This window comes from Balaenoptera borealis (genome assembly GCF_965194805.1).
Source record: "Balaenoptera borealis genome assembly, chromosome: 1".
Lineage (NCBI taxonomy): Eukaryota > Metazoa > Chordata > Mammalia > Artiodactyla > Balaenopteridae > Balaenoptera > Balaenoptera borealis.
Genome location: NC_138860.1, coordinates 129,947,609 through 129,971,568, shown reverse-complemented (window position 1 = coordinate 129,971,568; position 23,960 = coordinate 129,947,609). Strand labels below are relative to the sequence as shown.

The 23,960-nt window shown below is 34.4% G+C and overlaps 1 protein-coding gene across 5 annotated transcripts in view; it reads left to right on the top strand.

Annotated features, from left to right (window-relative positions):
* The first annotated feature begins 409 nt into the window (after positions 1-409).
* Positions 410-23,960, top strand: part of LOC309611110 (serine/threonine-protein kinase TNNI3K) — a 321,731-nt gene continuing 298,180 nt past the window's right edge. For 4 of the 5 annotated variants that reach the window (XM_082355027.1, XM_082355026.1, XM_082355028.1 and 1 more), the window contains exon 1: positions 410-23,836. In XM_082355027.1, the coding sequence (XP_082211153.1) occupies positions 23,797-23,836 (40 nt within the window). In that variant the 5' untranslated portion in view covers positions 410-23,796. The remainder of the gene's footprint in view (positions 23,837-23,960) is intronic. The other variant, XM_082355024.1, reaches the window with a different exon arrangement.

Genomic DNA, 23,960 nt, shown 5'->3' with positions numbered 1-23,960 from the left:
CACATGTCTCTAGAATGTAGTTCTATTTAAATCAGTGGGAGGTTTCTGACAAGTTGGTGGTCACCACGTTAATCATATTCCTGCACAATGTATGGATTCTAGTTGCTTTGAAATGTTATCTGTTCCAAAGAATTTGGCAGTGTCTCTTTCCTTGATATGCATCACTTGGTGTGTAGTACCACACATGTACCACCAGCAGTGTATCTAACTCAACCAATGTGATAATCACATGCATGAATAAGTAATAAATTGGACATTATCTCTTGATTTATCATTTTTATTTTGTAAAATCACAGCCTTTAAATCATATACTTTCAAGGTTTGTGAAGGACAGCTACAATTTGTAACTAAATATATTCTGTAAACTTATTGATGAGTTAATAATTAACAATGACCAAGAGGGCATGGAAAAAAATGCAACTTTTGATATTAATCTCCCTTGGGCATTTGTCTTGCAAACTAAACAAAACAGAAATAAAGAGTGTTCATTAATGCATACTAAGTGGAAATAAAGCTTTGAAAATCCAAGTTATATGCTGCTGAAAATCACAAAAATTTGATGGAATGAATCCAGAATCAATTCTCAGAAGCTGTGATGATCCACTCATCTTCTGAGGCTAAGCAATACTACCTATGTTATATAAAGATTACCAGATTTAGCACAGAGCCAAAATCAAAACTTGCCTGCTGCAAAATATATGTATAGCTATCACAGCTGGTAACTGGTGTGCTACACATGCCATTCACATACACCATAATGCCCTTTGGACTTGAGCAACCTGGAGACCCAGAATTTAGGAAACTTGTAGTCTAGCAGAATTAAAATAGAAATAACTAAGGAAAAAAATATTAATTTGTTCAAAATTGTCTAAGGGATTTCAGGTGCTCTTTTTGTTGTTTAGCTGAATGAAACACAAGTCTTCATCTATGTCTATAACTATTATTAATAAAGAAAAGACCTTTTTAAAGGTACTTGAAAGTTACCTTTATAAATTCACTTAGTGCAGGAGAAATAATTCAAGCTACCATTAGCTGCTTAGTTTAACTTGAATCCTTTGTGCCTATAAAATATTTTTAGACAAAGCTGATTTCTATTGTGGTTGAGGAACACAACTTTAGTTGTTTATACTTACTGAAATTGTATTATTAATACTATTTGTACTGAACTTTGTCACAAGTCACTACACATTCTCCTTCCCTTCAATACCGGTGTGCTAAGCTCCAACATGCTAGTGTTCGTGTTCCCATTTGTCTGTATTCATTAAAATTTTGGACTAGTTTGTTTATTTGTTTTTAAAGTGACATATCATTCAGACTTGCCAGTTTGGCTGTTCTCTAATAGACCACAATTTGGAATCAGGTTGAAAATCGGAATAAAGGATCTAACTAAAAAATGGGCAGAGGATATGAATAGACATTTTTCTTTGCTTCTGGAGCTTTGGCCTGAGGGGCAGGCTTCAGGTTTATCACACATCTAGTGGCCTACCAAGCTGCTCTCAAGGAGCATAGGCTATGGACACCATCTTGGTGCTCTCCCACTGCCTCGCCCCAGCTCATTGGTATCACCCACAGAAGAGCTCATTCACTTGTCTGGAGCCCTGATTTTTGCAACTGCTGCATAGGGGACACCTCCAGATTACCTGGCTCTGGTGGCCAGTAGGGCTTGGGCTTGTGGTCCCACAGGACAGTATATATTTGCATACTCTTGAAAGCTGCTGCATGAAGGTCTGGCTTCCAGTCAGCCTGAATCTAGGTACTGATATCCTCCCCTTTGGAACATTGACAGGTTTGGAGCATCCTTATCTACTAGGAGCTATTAAAAATATAATAGCTGCTTGGACAAGCACAAAGGTTTGAGGGACAATCAAGAGCCGGGGTGGGTTGAATGACAAGGTTCACCTCCTACATGAGATCACTCCTTCAAGACAGAGTGAGGTGGTTGTTTCATCTACTGTATAGAAACCAAAACCAACAGAGTGTTAAGCAAAATGAGAAGAAAAAAAGACAAAGAATATACTCCAAATGAAAGAATAAGATAAAACCTCATGAAATAACCTTTAAACAGAGATAAGTAATTTACCTGATAAAGGGTTCAAAGCAATGGTCACAAAGATGCTCACTGAATTTGGGAGATATAATGACATATACATATCAGTGTAACAAAGAGCTGGTTCTTTAAAAAAAATAAAGCTAACATATTTAGCTAGACTCACCAAGAAAAAAAGACAAAGGGCTTAAATAAGTACAATTAGAAATGAAAGAGATATTACAACTGATGCCACAAAAATACAAAGGATTATAAAAGACTACAGTGAACAATTAAACATCCACAAATTGGACAAGCCAGAAGAAATGGATAAACCCCTAGAAACACAACTTTCCACAACTGAATCATGAAGAAATAGAAAATCTGAAGAGACCAATTACTAGTAAGGAGATTGAGTCAGTAATTTCAAAACTCTCTACAAACAAAAGTCCAGAACCAGACTGTTCCACTGGTGAATTCAACCAAACGTTCAACAAAATTAATACAAGAGCTTCTCAAACTCTACCAAAAAGTAGAAGGGGAAAGAACACTTCCAAATTCATTTTATGAGGCCAGTATTAAGCTGATACCAAAACCAGTCAAAGACACCATAAAAAAAGGAAAATTACAGGCTAATATCCCTGATAAACATAGATGTAAAAATCCTCAACAAAATATTAGCAAACTGAATTCCACAATATATTAAAATGATCCTACACCATGATCAAGTGAGATTTATTCCAGGGATGCAAGGATGGATTTACACCTGCAAATCAGTCAACATGATATACCACATTAACAAAAATGAAGGATGAAAATCATATGATTATCTCCATAGATGTAGAAAAATCATTTGACAAAATTCAACATCCATTTATGGTAAAAACTCCCAGTGAAATGGCTATAGAGGAACTGCACCTCCATATAATAGAGGCCATGTATGAAAAGCCGACAGCTAACATCAAATTCAGAGGTTAAAAGCTGAAAACCTTTTCTCTAACTTCAACGAGAAGACAAGGATACCCACTCTTGTCACTTTTATTCAACATAGTTTTGGAAGTCCTAACCAGAGCAGTTACGCAAGAAAAAGAAATAAAAGACATACAAATTGGAAAGGAAGAAGTAAAATTATCACTATTGCAGGTGGCATGATACTATATATAGAAAACCCTAAAGACTCCACAAAATAAACTGTTAAAACTAATAAAAAAAATTAGTAAAGTTGCAGGATACAAAATCAGTACACAAAAATACATTGCCTTTCTATATACTAATGAGAAACTATCAGAGAAATTAAGAAAACAATTTCACTTACAGTTGCATCAAAAAGAATAAAATATCTAGGATTAAATTTAACAAAGGAGATGAAAGATCTGTATATTGAAAATTATAAGACATTAATGAAAAAACTTTAAGAGGACACAAATAAATGGAAAGATTCTATGCTCATGGACTGGAAGAATTAATATCGTTAAATGCCCATCCTACCTAAAGCAGTCTACAGATTCAGTGCACTCCCTGTCAAAACTCCAATGGCATTTTTCACAGAAATAGAACAATCCTAAAATTTTCATGGAACCACAGAAGATCCCTAATAACCAAAGCAATCTTGAGAAAAAAGAACAGAGCTGGAGGCATCACACTCCCTGATTTAAAACTGTATTATAAAGCTATAGTAATTTGAACAGCATTTTATTGGCATAAAACCCAACACATAGATATACAATAGAGAGCCCAGAAATAAAACCACACGTGTATGTTTGATTAATTTATGATAATGGAACCAAGAGTATACAGTGGGAAAAGAACCACCTCTTCAATAAACAGTGTTGGAAAAACTAGACAGCAATATGCAAAAGAATGAAACTTCTCCATTATCCTGCACCATACACAAAAATTAACTCAAAATGGATTAAAGACTTGAAGTATTGGGTTGGCCAAAACGTTCGTTCAGTTTTTTCCGTAAGATGGCTGTAGTAGTGCTTAGCTGTCTTTAACTTCATTCGAAACAATTTTGTTAGATTGTATTGTGACAGCTCTTATATCAGCATGCATTAAAAAAAAAAACTTATCAAAATTGGTGAATTTTTGTGTAGCCACTTTATTATTGAAGATGAAAGAAAAAAAGCAACATTTTTGGCATATTATGCTTTATTATTTCAAGAAAGGTAAAAGTGCAACTGAAACACAAAAAAAGACTTTTGCAGTGTATGGAGAAGGTGCTGTAACTGATCAAACAAGTCAGAAGTGGTTTGTGAAGTTTTGTGCCGGAGATTTCTCGCTGGACGATGCTCCATGGTCGGGTAGACCAGTTGAAGTTGATAGCAATCAAATTGAGACATTAAGAACAATCAACATTGTACCACACAGGAGATAGCTGGCATACTCAATATATCCAAATCAAGTGCTAAAAATCATTTGCACCAGCTTGGTTATGTGAATTGCTTTGATGTTTGGGTTCCATATAAGTTAAGCAACAAAACCTTCTTGACCATATTCCGCATTTGATTCTCTACTTAAATATAATGAAAATGTTCTGTTTTTAAAACAAATTGTTGTGGGAGATGAAAAGTGGATACTGTACAATAATGTGGAATGGAAGAGATCATGGGGCAAGCAAAATGAACCACCAGCAACCACACCAAAGCCCGGTCTGCATCCAAAGAAGGTGATGTTGTGTATATATTGGGATTGGGAGTCCTCTATTATGAGCTCCATCTGGAAAACCAAACGATTAATTCCAACAAGTACTGCTCCCAATTAGACCAACTGAAAGCAGTACTCGATGAAAAGCATCCAGAATTAGTCAACAAAAAACTCATAATCTTCCATCAGGATAACGCAAGACCGCATGTTTCTTTAATGACCAGGCAAAAACTTTTACAGCTTGGCTGGGAAGTTCTGATTCATCTGCCATATTCACCAGACATTACACTATCAGATTTCCATTTATTTCGGTCTTTACAAAATTCTCTTAATGGAAAAATTTTCAATTCCCTGGAAGACTGTAGAAGGCACCTGGAACAGTTCTTTGCTCAAAAAGATAAAATGTTTTGGGAAGATGGAATTATGAAGCTGCCTGAAAAATGGCAGAAGGTAGTGGAACAAAACAGTGAATATGTTGTTTATTAAAGTTCTTGGTGAAAATGAAAAGTGTGTCTTTTATTTTTACTTAATCGAAGAAAACTTTTGGCCAACCCAATAATACCTGAAACCATAAAACTTCTAGAAGAAAACATAGGCAGTAAGCTTCTTGACATAGGTCTTGGTGATGATTTTTTGAATCTGACACCAAAACAAAAGCAACAAAAGCAAAAATGAACAAGTGGGACTACATTAAACTGAAAAGTTTCTGCACAGCAAAGGCAACCATAAACAAAATGAAAAGGCAACTTACTGAACAGGAGAAAATATATGCAAATCATATATCTGATGAGGGCTAATATCCAAAATATATGAAGAACTCATAAAACTCTATACCAAAGAAACAAATGATTTGATTAAAAAATGGCCAGAAGATCTGAATGGATATTTTTCCAAATAAGACATACAGATGGCCAAAAGGTACATGAAAAGATGTTCAACATCATTAATCATCAGAGAAATGCAAATCAAAAGCACAATGAGATATCACCTCATACCTGTTAGAATGGATATATTTTAAAAGACAAGAAATAACAGATGTTGGAAAAGATGTGGAGAAAAAGGAACCCTTGTGCATTGGGAGGAATGTAAATCAGTACAGCCACTATGGAAAACAGTATGAAGATTCCTCAAAAAATTAAAAATAGAATTACCACATGATCCAGCAATTCCTCTTCTGAGTATTTATCCAAAAAAAATGAAAACATGAATTCAAAGAGATATATGTACTCCCTTATACATTTCAGTATTATTTATAATAGCCAAGATTTGGAAACAACCTAAGTCTTCATTCATGGATGAATGGATAAAGAAGTGGGATATATATATCTACACACACACACATATGCACACACACACGCACACAAACACATATATATAATAGAATACAAAGCCGAGTATTGTGGAATAAAAAAAACCAAAAAACAAAAAGTAAAGAGCATCAAACAGCAAAAAAATTAAAATTAAAATTAAAACCAACCTCATAGATATGGAGAACATATTGGTAGTTGCCAGAGGTGGAGAATGAGGGGTGGGCCACATGGATGACTAGAGTCAAAAGGTAGAAACTTCCAGTTATAAAATAAATAAGTCGTGGGGATGTAATGTACATTATGGTGACTGCAATTAATAATACTGTATTGCATATTAGAAAGTTGCTAAGAAAGTAGATCTTAAAAAGTTCTCATCAGAAGAAACATAGTCTATATACATGGTGATGTATATTAACTAGACTTATTGTAGTGATCATTTCACAGTATACACAAAATTTAAATCATCATGTTGTCTACCTGAAACTAATATAATGTTGTATGTCTATTATACCTCAGTTAAAAATACCCCCAAAATGGAATAAAGGGATAATAAATGCTGCTGATTCCCTACTGCATTGATATTTGCAAAAACAGGAGGTTAAGGGGGAAACTACCTGTGAATTAGTCACTGCCATCATCTACCTGTGTCACAGCTTGATTAATGACATTTGTATCTAAAGATGTTGACCCCAGGGGCATTATTACCCATGTAAGTAAATGATTTGAAACTAACAGACTTAATGTTTCCTTCTGGGCTGGTTGGACAAACAGTCTATCTTTTGAAGCCTCTGGCTATAGGAATCTAGTAGCCTTCCAAAGTATAAAATCCAATCATTCAAACAGAGCAATTCATCCCTGATTGTTGCAGATTGGTGCAATCCATCTGCTACTGTCATTTCCTAGCTCTCTATGCCAGAATTAAATTTCTTCAATTGTGCTTCAATGCGTTGCCGAGACAATCAAAACTCTAATGTCTATATTCTTTGGGCACTCTCTTATGGTGTGTTACCAATCTGCTTGTTGAATCTCCAGCCTCCTTAAAGGCTCTCAAAATCTTTGCTACAACCAACACTTTGTGGCTAAGTAATGTGAATGATTTTTAAAATTTCTTTTCTTCACTAGTATCAGCTCTTTTCTCTCTGCAGATCATTCAGATGGTTCAAGTTAGTTTTCATTTACCACTTCATTGTAGGAGAGTATCACGTTGCCCTGAAAAGAATTAAAGCATTTACATCTTGAGGCAAAAATCTTTTAAAACACAACTCTGGAAATCAAGTAAGTATTTGTTTCATTTGCAGGTTGAGAAATGCTGCGCTACTCAATGAAGTTTTACATGATTGGTTTCTTTCCTATCATGTTTAGCCTTGGGGTTTGAGAAAGTAAATTATATTCACCAATATGCTGTTCTTCAGAGAAATTTCAAACACTTTTAATAAAGTCTAGAACTAGAAAACTTTTAGTACACAAAGAAATAATTGTGAGTATAGCAAGTGGTCCAAGTACAGTTTTAAATGTACAGGTGCACTGACAGGATCATAAATTAACTTATGAAATTCACTGCTTATGTATCAGTGAGATCAATTTTTAATGAAATTTAATAATAAAGATCATCACTCATTATAACTGGTTAAAGTTAATAGAGTTTCTAATTAACCATTATCCAGTCAAATCAGAAACTGTCTGTGGAAGCTAGTCTATGAGAAGGGAGGGAGAAAGTGTAGAATTCTATTTTTACTTGTTACAACTGCTGGTGTTTAAATACAAAATAAGTATTTGCCATGAGTTTAGTAGAAAAAGTAGATTTTTTTGTTCCCTGAAAAATCCCTTTCCCCTCCCTATATATGTACATAAATCACGTAGATTATCTCTGGGAAGTTTAATCCTTCTCATTCTAATAGGTTGCCCAGTTCTGCTCTCTCCAGACCATATTCCAAACACTAGGCTGATCTGCACATATTCAGACACATCAGGGTACTTAACGGAACCTGAGGGCTTTTCATTACCAAGATACACTTTCATTAGAAGGCTTTACAGATATAAATAGACATTTCCCCCTGTTATAAAGGTGCTTTCTTTAACTTTGAAAGTTGAGCATAAGGTAAACTAGTGCAGCCAAAATGTGTGCCTGTTATTAACTGACTGACTGGGCACATGTCCTTACTATAACCCTTTTCTAAGTAATAGCCTCTGCTACATATTTTTGGATGATGATTTACTGTGATTATGGGAGGAGGCTGAACTTAAAGGATTCTATGAATAGTATTGTATAAAGAGAATTTTTGTCTATAAAAACTAATATATCTTACTCTTACCAACTGAGCTTGAAGCATTTTATTTTCTACTCTCATGAAATCAGAATGCCCTGTAAGACTCTGTAATCTTGTCTGTGTCTTTGCTGCAGTAGTCTAGTGACTCCAAAGAAGATACAACTTCTGAAATGGGTTCTAGGAATATAGTATATTATTCCTGAAGTTGCCTATCCGCAAATGAACATATACAGTATTTTGAGTTTTCTAACTCACCATCATTTAGCAATAAGATCATTAAAATGTGATTTTCTTTGTAATTTTACATTCTTTTGAACAGGGATACTACTCCAACAATTCTCTCTTTTGTCAACAGTTTTCCCTCTCTACTGGGTCATTCTCATCAGTACATAAATATATTGTTATTTTTCTAATTAAAAAAACAGAATTCTTTCTTGACTCCACTTCCTTCAGCTATTACTTCATTTCTCTGCTCCCTTAACACTAAAATTCCTAGAATAAATTATCTGAACTTCCATTCTGCAATATCTTTTATTCCATTCACTCTCCAACCTAGTTCAGTCTTTATGTCTTTACTTCTACTCCACTGAACTTGCTCCTCTGAGGATTTCCGGGGCTCTCTGTTTTGATAAATCCAGTAATATCTTTGCAACAGATAGTAACTAGACTTATTATTGTGTTCATCATTTTGTAATGTATAGAAATATTGAATCTCTATATTGTACACCAGGAACTAACATAGTGTTAAAAGTCCATAATACTTGAAAAAAGAAGCAAACAAACAAGCTGATAGGAAAAGAGATCAGATCTGTGATCACCAAGGGCAAGAGGTGGGGGGAGAGGGAATAGGATGATGGTGGTCAAAAAGTACAAACTTTCAATTATAAATAAGTACTAGGGATGTGATATACCACATGAATAATATAATTAACACTCTATATGTTATATATGAAAGTTTTAAGATAGTAAATACTGAGCTCTCATCAGAAGGAAGAATACTTTTCCCGTTTTTTTTGTATCTATATGAAATGATGGATGTTTACTACACTTACTGTAATCATCATTTCATGATATATTTAAGTCAAATCATTATGCTGTCCACCTTAAAGTTATACAGTGATGTAGGTCCATTATGCCTCAATAAAACTGGAAGAAAAACAATTCAGTATTCTATCTAGTTCTCATCTTCAATCCAGTTCAGCAGCATTTGTCTCAAGTAATCACTCCTTCTTTGAAATGCATTCCTCATTTGGCTTCAAGGAACCCCACACTACTCGTTCTTTTCCTAACTCATTCATCCCTCTTTTGAAGTCTCCTTAACTTGTTCCTCATCATCATTCTTACCTCATATCACTGGAAGGTCACAGGTCTTTGTGTTTAGGTTTCTCTACCCACATTTACTCCTTTGGGATATCATTCATTCTCATATCATCTGTGTGCTATCAACTCTCAAACCTATATTTGTAATTATGAAAGTACAATTCTCAAAGATGTTAAAAATGTAATTCTCCTATAAATTGTGAGCATTCATAAGAATGCCATTTAATCCATTAATGATTAAATCAGTAGGATGATGAAGTTGGTTTCATATTGTTTCAGATGTTACAAGGAAGAAAGTGTTTATACAATATCAGAAATAACTTTGCTCAATAATAGAGTGAATTGTCTTATGAGGTACTAAGCTTCCTAATGCCAGAAGTATTGAAGCAAAGTGATTGGGAGACAATTTACACAAGAGTTTTCCCAAGAAGTACTTGTTTTAGGTAAGAGGTAGGATTAGATAATGGCTGCTGGTTGAGTGTCCTGGAAAGCAGGGTCTGAAATGGAGTTTAGAGTGCTGTACATTTCTTAATAAGTGCTCTTGAGACTAATAATTGTTCAAGGAAGGGAACAGAAGCAGGATTGAGAAGGGAGAAGTCAAGCTGTGATGCAGGCCCAATGACAGTCTTGATTGGCTAATCTCATGAGGAGTTCTGGTGCCAGAATGGCACTTTAGTGCTGTCCTGAGTTGGACCAGAGTGGCCACAATTTATAGCACAAATCAATCATCACTGGATATGGCCATCTTGGGAAGGAGTATCTTGGGCAAGATAGCTCTCTGTGGCTGAGGCAGTCTGTGAATGGGGCTGACAGCTGAAACGTATCTACTGACAGCACTCCTGGTAGCTAAAGTAATAAGGTAATAAGCCCTCATTGAAGAAAAAATGTGGGTGCCACGTCACAGTGTCCCCTACAGTAACCTATAAAGTCCAACCCAATGCCGAGATTCTCTTTTTATATGCAACTATTTTAATAAAGCATTGCATGTTGTAATTCAAGTTGCATTATGATGACTTCAAAACTAAGCATACCATATTATACATAGTTTAAGTGGACTCAATCAATGATGAAAGAAAGAAACTATGCTTTAGTAGATATGTCAATCATTGATTTATAGAAGCAAATTTTTTATAATATATGTCACAAATCTACATGATAATCCCAAGTGCCAGATTTTACTTTTGACTAGCTGAGCAAGCTAAAATATTCATAAATTCACACGGAGCCAGATGGCTTCCCACTGAATATGCATTTGAATGATTCCTGTACATTATTTATTCCAAGAAGTGCCCAGAATACACCATCATCATAGCAGGGACTCCTAATAATTTTGTTTCAGACAGGAATCAAGGAATAACAGGTGTCCAGTGCTTACCATATTTTGGGTTGAGCTTTGAGTCCATGTGTGTTTAAGAATTACTAAGAGCAAAATAAATATAGTTACTTCCCAGTGGTCTTTGAAATATCAGGAATCTGAAATAAGGGAGTTTCAGCAATAATGGCTAACATTAGGTAAAGGAGAGAGTTAAACTTTACAAAGATCTTTTAATAATAATTTGGGGCTCTAAAAATTCAAATGTATAACACAATAAAATTGTTAACCATTTTTTATTAAGTTGATCAATATTTTTTAGAGGGTGTATATTTTTTTCTTTTCGGTTTGAAATTCCAGATGTGAATTTAAAATGAAAACATAATTTAGTTGGTTTCTTGACCATATTTGGGAAAAAATGAGATGAAAAATTTCTGATTTTTATTTTTTTTTTACTTCATAGGATTTCCTTTTCATTGAAGTCTGCTTTTCCCTTTTTAGAGTTTCCTCTTCTCTAGAGATATGTTTATCATTGTCATCTCTCTTGTGCTTACCCTTTCTTTTTTCCTTTAAATATGGTAAGCAAGCACAGTTGTTTTATAAACTGTATTTGATAATTCCACTAGCTGAAGTCAGTGGGGATCTGCTTCTGATTCTTGTTTTTCAGCTCACGTTGCCATGCTTTCCTGTATGTTAGATTAATTTTGTTTGCTGCTCATTGTCCTTGGTAAAGTATCTGTAGAAATTCCCCATGGCCCAAGATGAATGGACCCTGCTCCTGGGGCTTTGCATTTGCTTCTGTCAGGAGACTGGAGAGGCGTTACCAATTGGTAACAATCTTAAACTATGTTCAGCTGAGGTTCTCTAGCCCACCAGGCTGTGCACATCCACAGGACATATCCATACTGAGCGCATTTAGGGCCATAATTTCTCAGGGACCTTATTTTACTTTCTTTTTAATTTATCCTGTTTTGCTCAATGCCAAAGCAGCCTTTCCACAATTCTTTTGGTCTGGAGTATAGTATGACAGATGTACTTCTAGTTGATCCTTAATCTGAAGGCATATTTTGGGGGGAGTTCCAGCTTAATATATCAAAAATCCCCTCTAAGAATTTCCAACATGTGGGAGCCCTGGGCCACCCTCTGATTATTTGGAACCTAAGACCAAATGTGTGTTTTTAGCAAATTCCTCAAGGCAAAAACATCCTCCATTTTCCATTTATATTTCTTAGTTCAAGCTTTTCTCTAAAATAGTCTGTAAATACTCTGTTATTATTTTTATTTCTTCATCATTTTTGTGATTATTTTATATTTTGTTTAGAATTTAAAAATCAGTCATCTATTCTCATTTATATGAAGCATAAATTATAATTCTTTAATTGACTTATTATTCAATATTTTCCCTAGTGATGGTATATTTTTAATAGTAGAGGGCATGGTATATTAGTGGAGGGGATGGCACCAGTAGATAGTATATTTTTGTAATGGATGTCATGGTCATGGACTGTAATGATCATGGAAATGCTAAATTTAGGAAGGGTTAAAAAGGAAAAAATGGGATAAGGTAAACATCTAGAACCTCATCGCTTTTAGTCCATATTAAAGAAACCATATAATGAGGTAGACAGCCCAGCACCTAGCATAATGCCTGTTATAGAGATGATAAACTAACTGTTTTACAGAAGAAGTCAGGGAATGCCTAAGCAGACAAAAGCCATGTTCAATGTATGTGCTTTGTAGTAGGAAATGAATCTACATAGTTCCTTCAAAAATAAGATTATAGTTTCAAACAGATAAATAATATAGACCACTGTTATGCCCTCTCTGACTTCAAATTATCAAACATATATTGAATGTTAACTATGTGTCAGGGCCTTTGCTACACACTAGGGCTATTTTTCCTTGCTCTCAGGGTTTTCCAGTCTAGCAAATGATAAGACAGGGGAAAAAAAGCCATTGCAGTAACTTGTGATTAGAGCTATGGTAAGCAAACTACAGGATGTTATGGGAGCTTCCAGGATAAGGGACTAACAAAACTACATGATCAGGAAAGGCCTCTCAGGGGAAGTGACATTTATACTGAGACCTAAGAGGAGAATAAGATTGGCCTGTTTCTATTTCTTTGATTGTTCTTGTGGCGGGTAGGAGGAGGGAGAATGAGCAAGGGAATGTATATTAGCAGTGAGAACAGTGTTTGTGAAGATTGGGAGGAAAGAGTGCCTGGTCATAGGAGGGTCTAAAAGAGGCCCAGTCTGAAGTGTAATGTGTGAGAATGAGTGGCTTGGGGAAATGTCTACACTTTAGGTTAACTTAGGGTCTTTTATAAAAATGTCTAGGTACCTTATTAGAAATTAAAATGCTGACCAAAAATAAGATTGATAGTCTTTTTCAGAGAAGAAGGGAGGAAGTGATGTAGTTGTAGCAGTGGTGGTAGTAGTAGTAGTAGTAATAGTAGTACTAGTACTAGTAGTAGTGTGTGTGATGGGTGAGGGTAATCGTTCTAGTATTTGACTACCAAGTGACAAAGTTGACACTAGACTCTGTTGAACAGTAAGAAATGGGGAATTAAAAAAAAAAATCCAGTGTATCCCCACAGATCACTTCCTAGTAAAACTATAAATTAAGGGAAAGTGGTGATTCATGTGATAAGTTTGCTTAACCATAAGTAGTACATGCTGAACTGTGTAGAACTGAACCAAGAAAAAGCAGGGAAAAAGAAAGTTCACAAGCAGGTTAACATAATATAATATTTCACAGAGGCTTATTTACTTTGAACCTGAAAAAAAAAAAAGCTGATTGATCTCAACACTTTAGTATTTAATCCTGTATTTATATTCTCTTTAAACACATATTTCTGGGGAATGTTTTTGTTTAGGCATGAAGAGCTACCTTTTGTCTTTGTAAGATTTTATCATCATCTGTGCTGAACTAAAAATTCAGTATGCAGGTGACTTTTATTAATATATAAATGATACCACATATAATGTTATTATATCAATCTGATTTAAAGAGCAGAAAGAATGTGTTTCTGTAGTAAGATACATAGTAGAAAGCTACACAGTAGAAAAATAACATCAGTAATAACCAAAATACTTACATAAATACATATTTTATAGCCCATAATCAGATATTAGCAAAAGCAATGAAACCATTTTCAAAGTTTTCCAGTGAGTCAAAATAGAATAAAATCTTCTAGTTAAGCAGAAAACTCAACGTAGAGCAAAGTATAAAAATTGGACAGTGTTTTAGATTGGTTCCTAGCTTACCATTAACTCCCTGTGATCTGCATTAAGCCATAAGTTAAGATATATGAACACCAAAGGCCACTGGGCAATGTAAGTTTGTAATGGTTTGATAGAACTTACTAGAAAGCCTTTTGCAAACTTAAATTTAAAACAAAACACCTTCTAAATGGATAAAAATGTGCAGCCCATTCAATTATGATATCTAGGAAAATTTAATAGAATTGTTAAAGGAGCATTTAGAGAATATGTACAATTACTGTCTTTAGCCAGAACCAATATATTTCATAACCCATTTCTGCATTTCCAAGAAAAGTTTTCTTTCTTTGATTGTTCTTTCTTTCATGATAATGAGGTAGGTGTCCAGCATTGAACACTACATTTCAAATGTAATCTCAAGAGACTTACAACAAGCAAAATTTTTATTATCCTCTCTATGAAATGATGTCTCTCTTTACACCACTCAGTTTCCTCAATGTTTCTTGCCATAATGTACCAGGAATTCATATGCAGTTTGCATAGTCCTCTCACTGATAGACACTGGCTTATGCTACTCCCCAGGTGCTTCTCTCCTCTGATAATTAAGGTTTTCTTATTTTTCTAAGCCCTCCTGGTTTGACTTTTTTTTCCTTTTGAAACTCTTATTATCATTCCTGTTCCTATTTTCCACCATTGCTACCACTTTATGTACTGTTATGTGATATTTATGACTTTGCCCAACTTAATCTCATCAATTGTTTAGTCTCAAAAAAATCAAAATTAAGTTTAAATTACTTTGATCCCATCAGTTTTGTTTAGTTTGTTTTACTGTATAGAGCAATAATAGGGATTTTAATGAACGTCATCTTAATAATTTCTCTGAACTCTCTAACGATATAATGATTTAAATTGTGTCCAAGCTCTCAATTTATCATATGCTCAAGCTTAGTTATTTCTGTTCCAAGATTTTTAAAATCCCACAAGAAGTAAGACCTATTTAAGTAATGCTATGTTCAAAAAGCTTTCTTTAGCCAGTCCTTTCCTCTTCTTAAATTATATAACATGCTGTTTTGTTTTGTTTCGTTTTGGTTTTGGTTTTTTTGCATCATTCATTGACACTCATCAAAAGCTACTTTGTAGGGTAAGTGATACTTTTGAATATAAAATTAGGTTATATTCAGCAGGCATGTAAAATTAGCTTATATTCAGCAGGCATATATATAGGCAAGGACCCTGCTGTATACTTATTTTATGGGCAAGCTGTGTCCAAATCACTTTTGGAGTTTTGATTTTTTCTAATTCAAGGGCCTAACCCCAATGGATTCTGATTTAGTTGATCATGAATAGGTCCTGGTAATTGTAGTGTTTAAAAAATCTCCCTGAAGTCTGATTTGTAAACTATTGCTGGAGCATCATATATCTTGTATAAGTGATTAATGCTAGTAACTCCAAGTAATGCAAAAACCTCTTAAGATATAGATAAATTTTTAAAGGGAAGATGAGGAAAATAAAGGGATTAAAAATTATTTATCTTTGCATGGAATTTCAAAATGCTGCAGTATTTTGTCTACAGAATTGATGATGGCTTCATCTGTATTCACTTTACCTCTGTTCCAGAACTGAGAAGGGAAATATTCAGTAATATTTCCCTTACTGAAGGGATTGATTCTACTCAGTTCAACTGGTTCAATCCAATTCAGTTTGATTCAGTTTAGTTCAATTCAATTCAATCCAAAACAATTAAATTTATATCTATATCCATCAGGCACTGTGCTAGGCTGTTGGGAATGCAAAAATGAGTAAGACATAATTTCTGCTCTTAAGTCGCTCACAGCCTAACAGGAGAGATGAATGCATTAATTCTATCTTCCATAATGGGTGCTTTAATAGAAGTAAGTGTTGCCCTCATATAGGCTTAACTCAGAGTAGGACTTTACAATGTCAGTTTGTTTTATTGTTGCTCTTGTAAAAAGTATAAATATATATATATATATATATATATACACACTGTATATGTATATAATGTATGCATATTTATGTATATATAATCTGTATGTACACACATATATAATTGTAGTGCATACTTGCCAAATATAAATATGTTTGACCATCAAAAAGGAACAAGTATAAGAACCATCCTTAATAACGTCAAAGGATGCTGCCCTGATAGATCATCTTAAGATGATTTTGTGAATTAGTACATGTCCAGATTCAATAGAAAAAATGAGAATTATGGAATAGTTCAAAGAGAGGAAATGTGGTGTTTAGAGGATCCATAGATAACTATTGTGATTAGTTAATAGGTTAACCATTATGTAGCTAAATGAAATGGATGCCTTTCAGCATTATGAGAAGTGAAAGTTTCAGAAAGATGACCATAGAATTAATTTGTTAAACCCCAATTGATGACAAACATTCATCTCTCACTCTGATATACCTAAGCACTCACAAGTTCCAAATCCTTCATAGCCCTTCACCAAAGCCTCCATCATTTTTTCCATGGCTGCACATATGAAGAAGGAAAATATGGGGACAATTTTAAGTTAACTGTTTGTGTAATCAGACCTAGACCTCAACTCAGAAAACTCTGGGCAACAATTAGGAAATGTTATTACGTAGTAAGCCAACTTAAACAATTAGAATTAAGACTTGGAATTTAAGTCTAGTATATTCCACCATGGCTTAACATACCTAGCCATGTGAGACACCCAAGTTGCATTATTTGCTTTAGATCTCAGGGGAGATTGTGATCTTAAAAAGTAAGGTTTGTATTATGGTAACAACGGGGATCCTCGGGCAGGATGGAGGTGCTTCTAATAGTTTCTACCACTCTGTAATTCAGAGAAAGCATCACTAGTATGGCTGATAATTTTTAAAAGTTTTTAGACTGAGATAAATCTACTAATTCACATCTCCCTTCCCCACATTAGTATGAAGCTCAAGTGGCCACAATTATGGGTTCCAGAGACAAAGCAGAGTCTAGATACAGCAAGAAGAAGGTGGCATAAATAGTTTATGAAGTTGTAAACACCCCTCCAAGGTGCTGACACCTAAACTGAGTCCTGAAGTAGGAATACTACTTTTCATGGGAGACACGGGCAGGAATAGTAAAGGCAGTCACTCTCCAGGTTACCAAACTGGGAAAGTACAATACACACTTCAAATGCAGTGTTAACTTCTAAATATGGCTTTACATTAAAACAAATTGTCTTGAAGTTCACAACAATTATAGTCTACTCTTGATAATCCATGTTAAAGAAGGGGGTAAAATTGTGAAGAAAACATAAGTAACTTGTTCACAAATTCTAATTGAAAACATAAATTTTTTATATGTACTTAGATTATTAAACTTGAATTCTGAACAGGAAGGATATATTATTTGGATGCCAATAAAATTAGATGTAAATATATTAGGGCATATATTGACTATATAAAATTGGAAGCGCTTGGGTTTATTATCAAAAGTCTGCCTGGTATTAAGGATATTCTGAAACATTACTTGCTATAACAAGTCCCCTAATAACTGGCTTCAGAGACAATAGCCCCTGCAAGAAGAAATCAGATATTGTGTGGACCTATAAACTGTCCCAACCAAATACTTTCACCCAACCAAAAGTATTGATCTGTTAATGAAGCTGTGGGTAAAAATTGACTTTTTTGTACCCCCAACAACTTTACACTAATTTAACCATAGCACTCCTTTTAATTTATATTCAGGACCTTCAAGATTATATGTTATAAAATTTCAGCTGTGAAGGGAGCCAACTCAGTTCCACAATTATAGTATAACATGGATAGAATACATTTTGCTATTCAGTCATTGTCAGTTCTGATTGGTGGTATACTGAGCTGGACAATGTAAACTGAAGGGAAATCAAGAACTTTTGAGTACATGCCAAAGGCTGATGCCATTTCTGACATTGACATGATATCAAATGGGAAGAAGGGGGGCATGAAAGTGTATAACATGATAACCATTATCACTATTCTTCCACTAAGAAGACATAGGAGGAGATGTAACAAAAATAATGATAACTATGCTTACACAGACTACTTACCGAGATCGTTTCTGCTTGGAGGGACTAAGCAAAGAACTGTTCATATAGAATCACTCAACAAGCCCTCTAACAACCACATGTTATATAGATCCATTTTTGAAACTTTAAGTAATTTGTCCTACCTGCATCAAATTAGCTTTCACTTTGAGGAACAGCCACAAGTGGCTAATTGATAGGTAAAAAGAAAAAATTAAGTAGAACTAATTTTTTTCCCTTCTCCACCTTTTTTTCCTTTGTTTGTAAATGACAAACCTCAAGACATGGAAATAAGGTATTTGCCCAAAGACAGTAATTAGTTATTAATTGAACTATAATTACAACACAGTGTTATTTCCTTAGCAGGCCAGCTGACTCTTAGGAGGAGGAAAAGGATGAAGAAGGAATGGAAGTGGCCTGAGTCATGAAGTTTAGATTGTTCTGATGGTTTCAATGCCTCAAAGAAATATTTTCCAATTGAAAGGTAGGCTTTATTAAATGTATCTTCTCATTACGAGTCATGTATGTCTCTATCATAATACAGATGCTTTATTACAATTGCCTATTTACATGTCTATCCCTGGCCCCGTGAGCTCTTTGGAGTGCTTGGTACAGTGCATGCTTATTGAATGAATAATGAATCAATCAACGAATAAAGAGCTAAGCTGACAATTGAAAGAAATCCTATCAATTTGGGAAAGAAAGTTTTAGCCAATGACAGAGATATTACTGTTTAATTTAGATTCTTTAATAAACTTTACTTCATGTTCACCCAGCAACAGAGGAAGGCACAAGAAAGATTAACATCTTTTCATTTTCAGTTGTAGTATATTGGAAACAAAAAGAGTAATATTTTTTCTTTCTTTAATATACTCTTACAGTTAGAGATATTGAGATCACCTGTTTAAATGACTATGCTATTGATTTTTTCACATTTACTTTCATTATTATATAATAGTTACTTTCAATATTATATAACAAGTCCTATTCATTTTTGAGGATTAATCTGAATATTACCTCAACAATGTTCAGATTCATAATGGTGATTTACAGTTCCATCCAACATACCATAAATTTAGATACGCTAGTGGAAAAGAAAGGAAATTTGTTTGACAAATAAGAATCTTACAAATTATGCTTGTCTAATGCAAAAATACATTGTTTAGAAAGAAATTAAAGAATGATTTTAATTGAATAGGTATAGACATCTTAGTACTCAATTTTTCTTTTAGATAACTTTGTTTCAATATGAGTAATTTAATGTTTACTAAAAGAAGGAAAAAACCTAAATATATACCAATTAGTAATTCTAATTACTGGTAAGAGTGGGGATCCTGGCTTACTGTGTTTAAAGCAATGATTCTTTTAATTGCTCGTCAACCAGATGCAACACATCAAAAATTTAAACTTCCCTAAAGCTTGGGCACATCTTAACAAGAACTCATATACAGTGGAAGAATGATCTAGCTTTTAGGTGTAAATGAATTCACCATCCTAAATGTGATAATAATTGTTCTAAGTGTATCCGTTTGATTTCATGGAATACATGTTCTTTATAATTTCTCTGTTAGAATCATAAAGGTAGGAGAAGTGTCAAGGTCAAATTTGTATTTTTCATCTTAAACGCATCCTTTTAAATATTCATGAAGAGACTAGTATAAAATATAAATAGCAGATGCACAAGTGTAGATTGGGATAAGTAAATCATATAACCAAAACTAAAGAAATTCAAAAAGAATGTACATAGGCTTATTGAAGGCGTATTAGAACATATCTATGTATGTGCTGAAGTGTTCTGATAAATCAGTTGAAAAGATGAAGGCATTAACATTAGATTTAGGCAATTCAGTAGAACACAAAGGTTGGTCAAAAAGGAATAGCTGAAGAAATAAGGTATTTACTAAATCTACCCTGACATTCTGACTGAAAAAAAAAACAAAAAAACACAAGCAAGTGTAAAAGATAAAGGAATGCTATTAGTTATGTATTCCTTAGAGAAGGCTTTTCCTCATAAGTTATAAACAAACATTCCTGGAAAAACTCAAATGGTCTTGTTAAAGAATTACTGTTTTTTTGGTCTTATTTATTTATTGTTTTATATTTTCCTTAATTAAAAAAAATTAATAAACCTTTTTGTTAAAACAGTTTTTAGATTTACAGAAAAACGGAGCAGAAAGTACAGAGTTTCCATACTCCTTCCCTTCCCCCCTCCCAGCCCCCCACAGTTTCCCCTATTATTAACATCTTAAGTTGGTTTGGTACATTTGTTACCATCGATGAGCCAATATTGATACATTATTTTTAGCTAAAGTCCATAGTTTATATTCGTGTTTTACAGTTCTGTGGTTTCTTCCAAATGTATAATGGCATATATCCACCCTTAGAATATCATACAGGAGAATTTCATGACCCTGAAGATTTCCTGTGCTCCACCTATTCCTTCCTCCCGTTTTCCCTGCTCCCCCCACAACCACTCATCTTTTCACTGTCTCCAAAGTTTTGCCTTTCCCAAAATGTCGTGTAGTTAGAATCATATAGTATACAGCCTTATCTGACTGGCTCTTTCAATTAGCAATATTCATTTAAGGTTCTTCCATGATTTTTCTTGGCTTGGTACCTCCTTTCTTTTATTGCTGAATAAATTTCCACTGTATGAATGTACATGCACGTTCGTTTATCTATTCACCTGTGAAAAGGCATCTTGGTTGCTTCCACTTTTGTGATTCAGCTTTACAATATGACACTATATATGCACAGCCAAATCATCTATTGCCTCACTGATTACCATAGGATAGAACCCATTGAGAATGTGAAACAATCTTATTTTTCTCTTTATTTCAGTTTTCTCTCCTCTTTTCTCTTACGTGGAATTCAAAGGCTCAAAAACCTTCCAGTGAGTATGCATCTCACTTTAAGCCATTTTAAAATAGTGCTCCTCGAAGTAAGCTACAAGTAGCATCTACGTTAGAATCACTAGGGGTGCCTGTTAAAATTCATATTCTAGGTCCTACTCCTGATCTACTGAATCAGAATTTCTGGGTATGGAGCCCCGGTTTCTATTTTTTTTTTACAAAGCTCCTCAGATAGTGTCTACTCTCACTAAAGTTTGAGAAGGTGACCATTTTTGTAATTAGGTTGTGTTTTTGATAATATATGACATTCTGCACTTCTGGAAATCTCAGAACTGGTAGAGTAGTATTCAATTTAGAGCATGTTATCAATCCATGGTAAAAAGAATTTTTATAGAAATGTACAGAGAAGTGGAGAAAATATTTTCTGCTTCCATGTGGATGCCCTCCAGGATTCTTTAGGAAAGAAAAGCAGGATTGTTATCCTGTATCATTTACTTATTCCAGCCTTTTCTTCACTGCCCTGAAGGCATCTCCATTGCCCTCAATCCATGACCTAGACTCACAGTCATAAAAGGGCTAATAGATAGTGTTCCTTTGGAAGTAGGAAATTCAATAACATTTAATATTTTAGGTATTGAGATTATCATTTTCACCATTCTTTAGCAAAATTTATTGCCTCAGGGTGTAGAAAAATTCAATTGAGTTGCTGATTGGATTTTCAGACTCAGCAAAAATTGTAGCTTTGAAAGTCTAAGCTCTCATTTGTAAGAGCCAGCCTTTCTGAGAGAACAAAAATATTTTCAAAAATTAAAAGGAAAAGTTCTAAAAATCAGTGCATTAAATTTATGTACCAAAGAGGAAATTGGAAAGACAACATAAGATGATATAAGAACTAGCTTTTCTTTCATCGGTAGAGGCAACACACAAACACACACACACACACACACACACACACACAGGTATAAGATTGGAAGTAGTGAAGAGAGAAATAAGAAAGAAAATCGGCAAAAATAGACAGATTTAGATGTCCTCAAGAAGGTCAAGAGCCCTGGCTCCCATCCCTGTCCCTCTGGATTCAAGGTATGAAAACCATGGAAATCTGAGAGAAGGAAGCTTGTGCATTACTTCCCAAGGTATAGCCCTGGGAGATTGCAAGCCTCTTAAAGAAGACTATCCAGTTTGGTCTTTAGGACTGTACTGAATGCTTGGTCTCCAGTACCAAGCATTTAGGAAGTCAGGTGCCTAGGCTGATTCGCCTGAGGGCAGCATGTCTGGGGAAAGCAAAGCCCTTCTGACCTGAAGGGATGGGGGTCACACAAGTGCTGAGAGAAAGCTGGTGTAACCGAAGATGTCTGGCCTTCAAACAAGGAAAATGCAGAGTGCATGGATCAAGTAACCAAAGGCCACCACAGTGTAACAGACATCAACGGCCATGGCAGCATATACTGAGGAGGAGGGATAAGGAAAGTTATATCCAGGGGAGGACAGAGATGTCCATAACCCCAGATCCCTGCTTCTCCAACTATATCTGATCAGTATGAAGACCATCCATCTGGAACTTAAATTGCTTTTGCTGAGAAAAAGTTGTGGGGAATAATAAATTTGTCTAAGCATTTGCTTCAAAAGGAAACAGTTGTTTGAACATTCAACTATAATGAATATAAAATTCATACCTATTACATTGAAACTATAGCCTCTGGAGATGAATTTCAAGATTGAAATGTATATATTCTAGGTATAATTACATTATCCAAAAGAAATATGTAGTTAAAAATTAGATAACTTTTCTTTCCGGGTTTTCCATTTATTCTCCATCTTACCCTGAGTTCATTTATATCAATAGAAATATGCACGTACAAAGAGAAATGCCCCCATGAAGTAAATGGAAGGTGAATTAAAGAGGAATTATGGGAGGCATCAATAATAATATCTAACTTGGACTTTAGAGTCATATAGATTTAGAATTGATTCCAGATTCCTCCACCTGCTAGCAAATATGGATTTTTCTCATCTATAACCTGAGAATAATATATACCTTGCAGGATTGTATGAGGTATAAATGACAAAATGTATATAAAGCATTTAGACTAGTGTCTGGCACACTGTAAGCATTCCATCTTATTATTTGTGATATTATTGTTCTTGTTATTTTATGAATTGCTATTTGTAGAACTCAGTGTCATATTCTTATCTATGACTCTTATGGTCAATATAATCAACAAGTGCTGTAAATTAATCATGGTCTATGTTGAGAATTTCTTCCTACAAAAATAATTTTATAGCTCTACTCTAGGCCAAATTTACATTCATTTCTATTAGTAGCATGCCATAAGATGTGGGTTTCCATTATTATATATATACTATAGAGACAAATTCTATCACCAGTCACTCTTTTCCAACTGCCATTACTTTGGCTTAGGAGAAAATGATCCTGAAAGATCTAGGTAGTTTTAATGGCTCTTTGTGAACCTCAGATGTAACTGAATCATTTTCTAGATTAAAGAAATGCCGATCAAGGTATATACGGGTAGATAATCAATTGATGAAGGCAAATAATCTTATGGAAGCATTTACTATTTATCTTTGATACAGCTCTTTTAAACAGACTGATTAATTCCCTTCATGATTTCACCCTGGAAAGCACAAACTATTTTGCTCTTTGTCATTGTTGTATGACATTCCATTTGGCGGTCAGCTTATTTTTAGCCAGACTATCAAAGTATTTTTCAACTGGACTGCCACTGCACTTGAACTTGGAATCTTGCAACCTGAGGAACTGCACTGGGGAAAAGAAGAATCTTCTAACAAATGGGAAATTATAAATCCAGACCAACCCAAACTTGTACTGGTAATTATTCTTACATCTTTAAATGTAATATAGTTCAATAGTTTTTCTATATAGTTAACATTTCACTGGAGTATCTGCTAATTTTTACAAGAGGATAAGACAACATATTATATGAAAGTGTTAA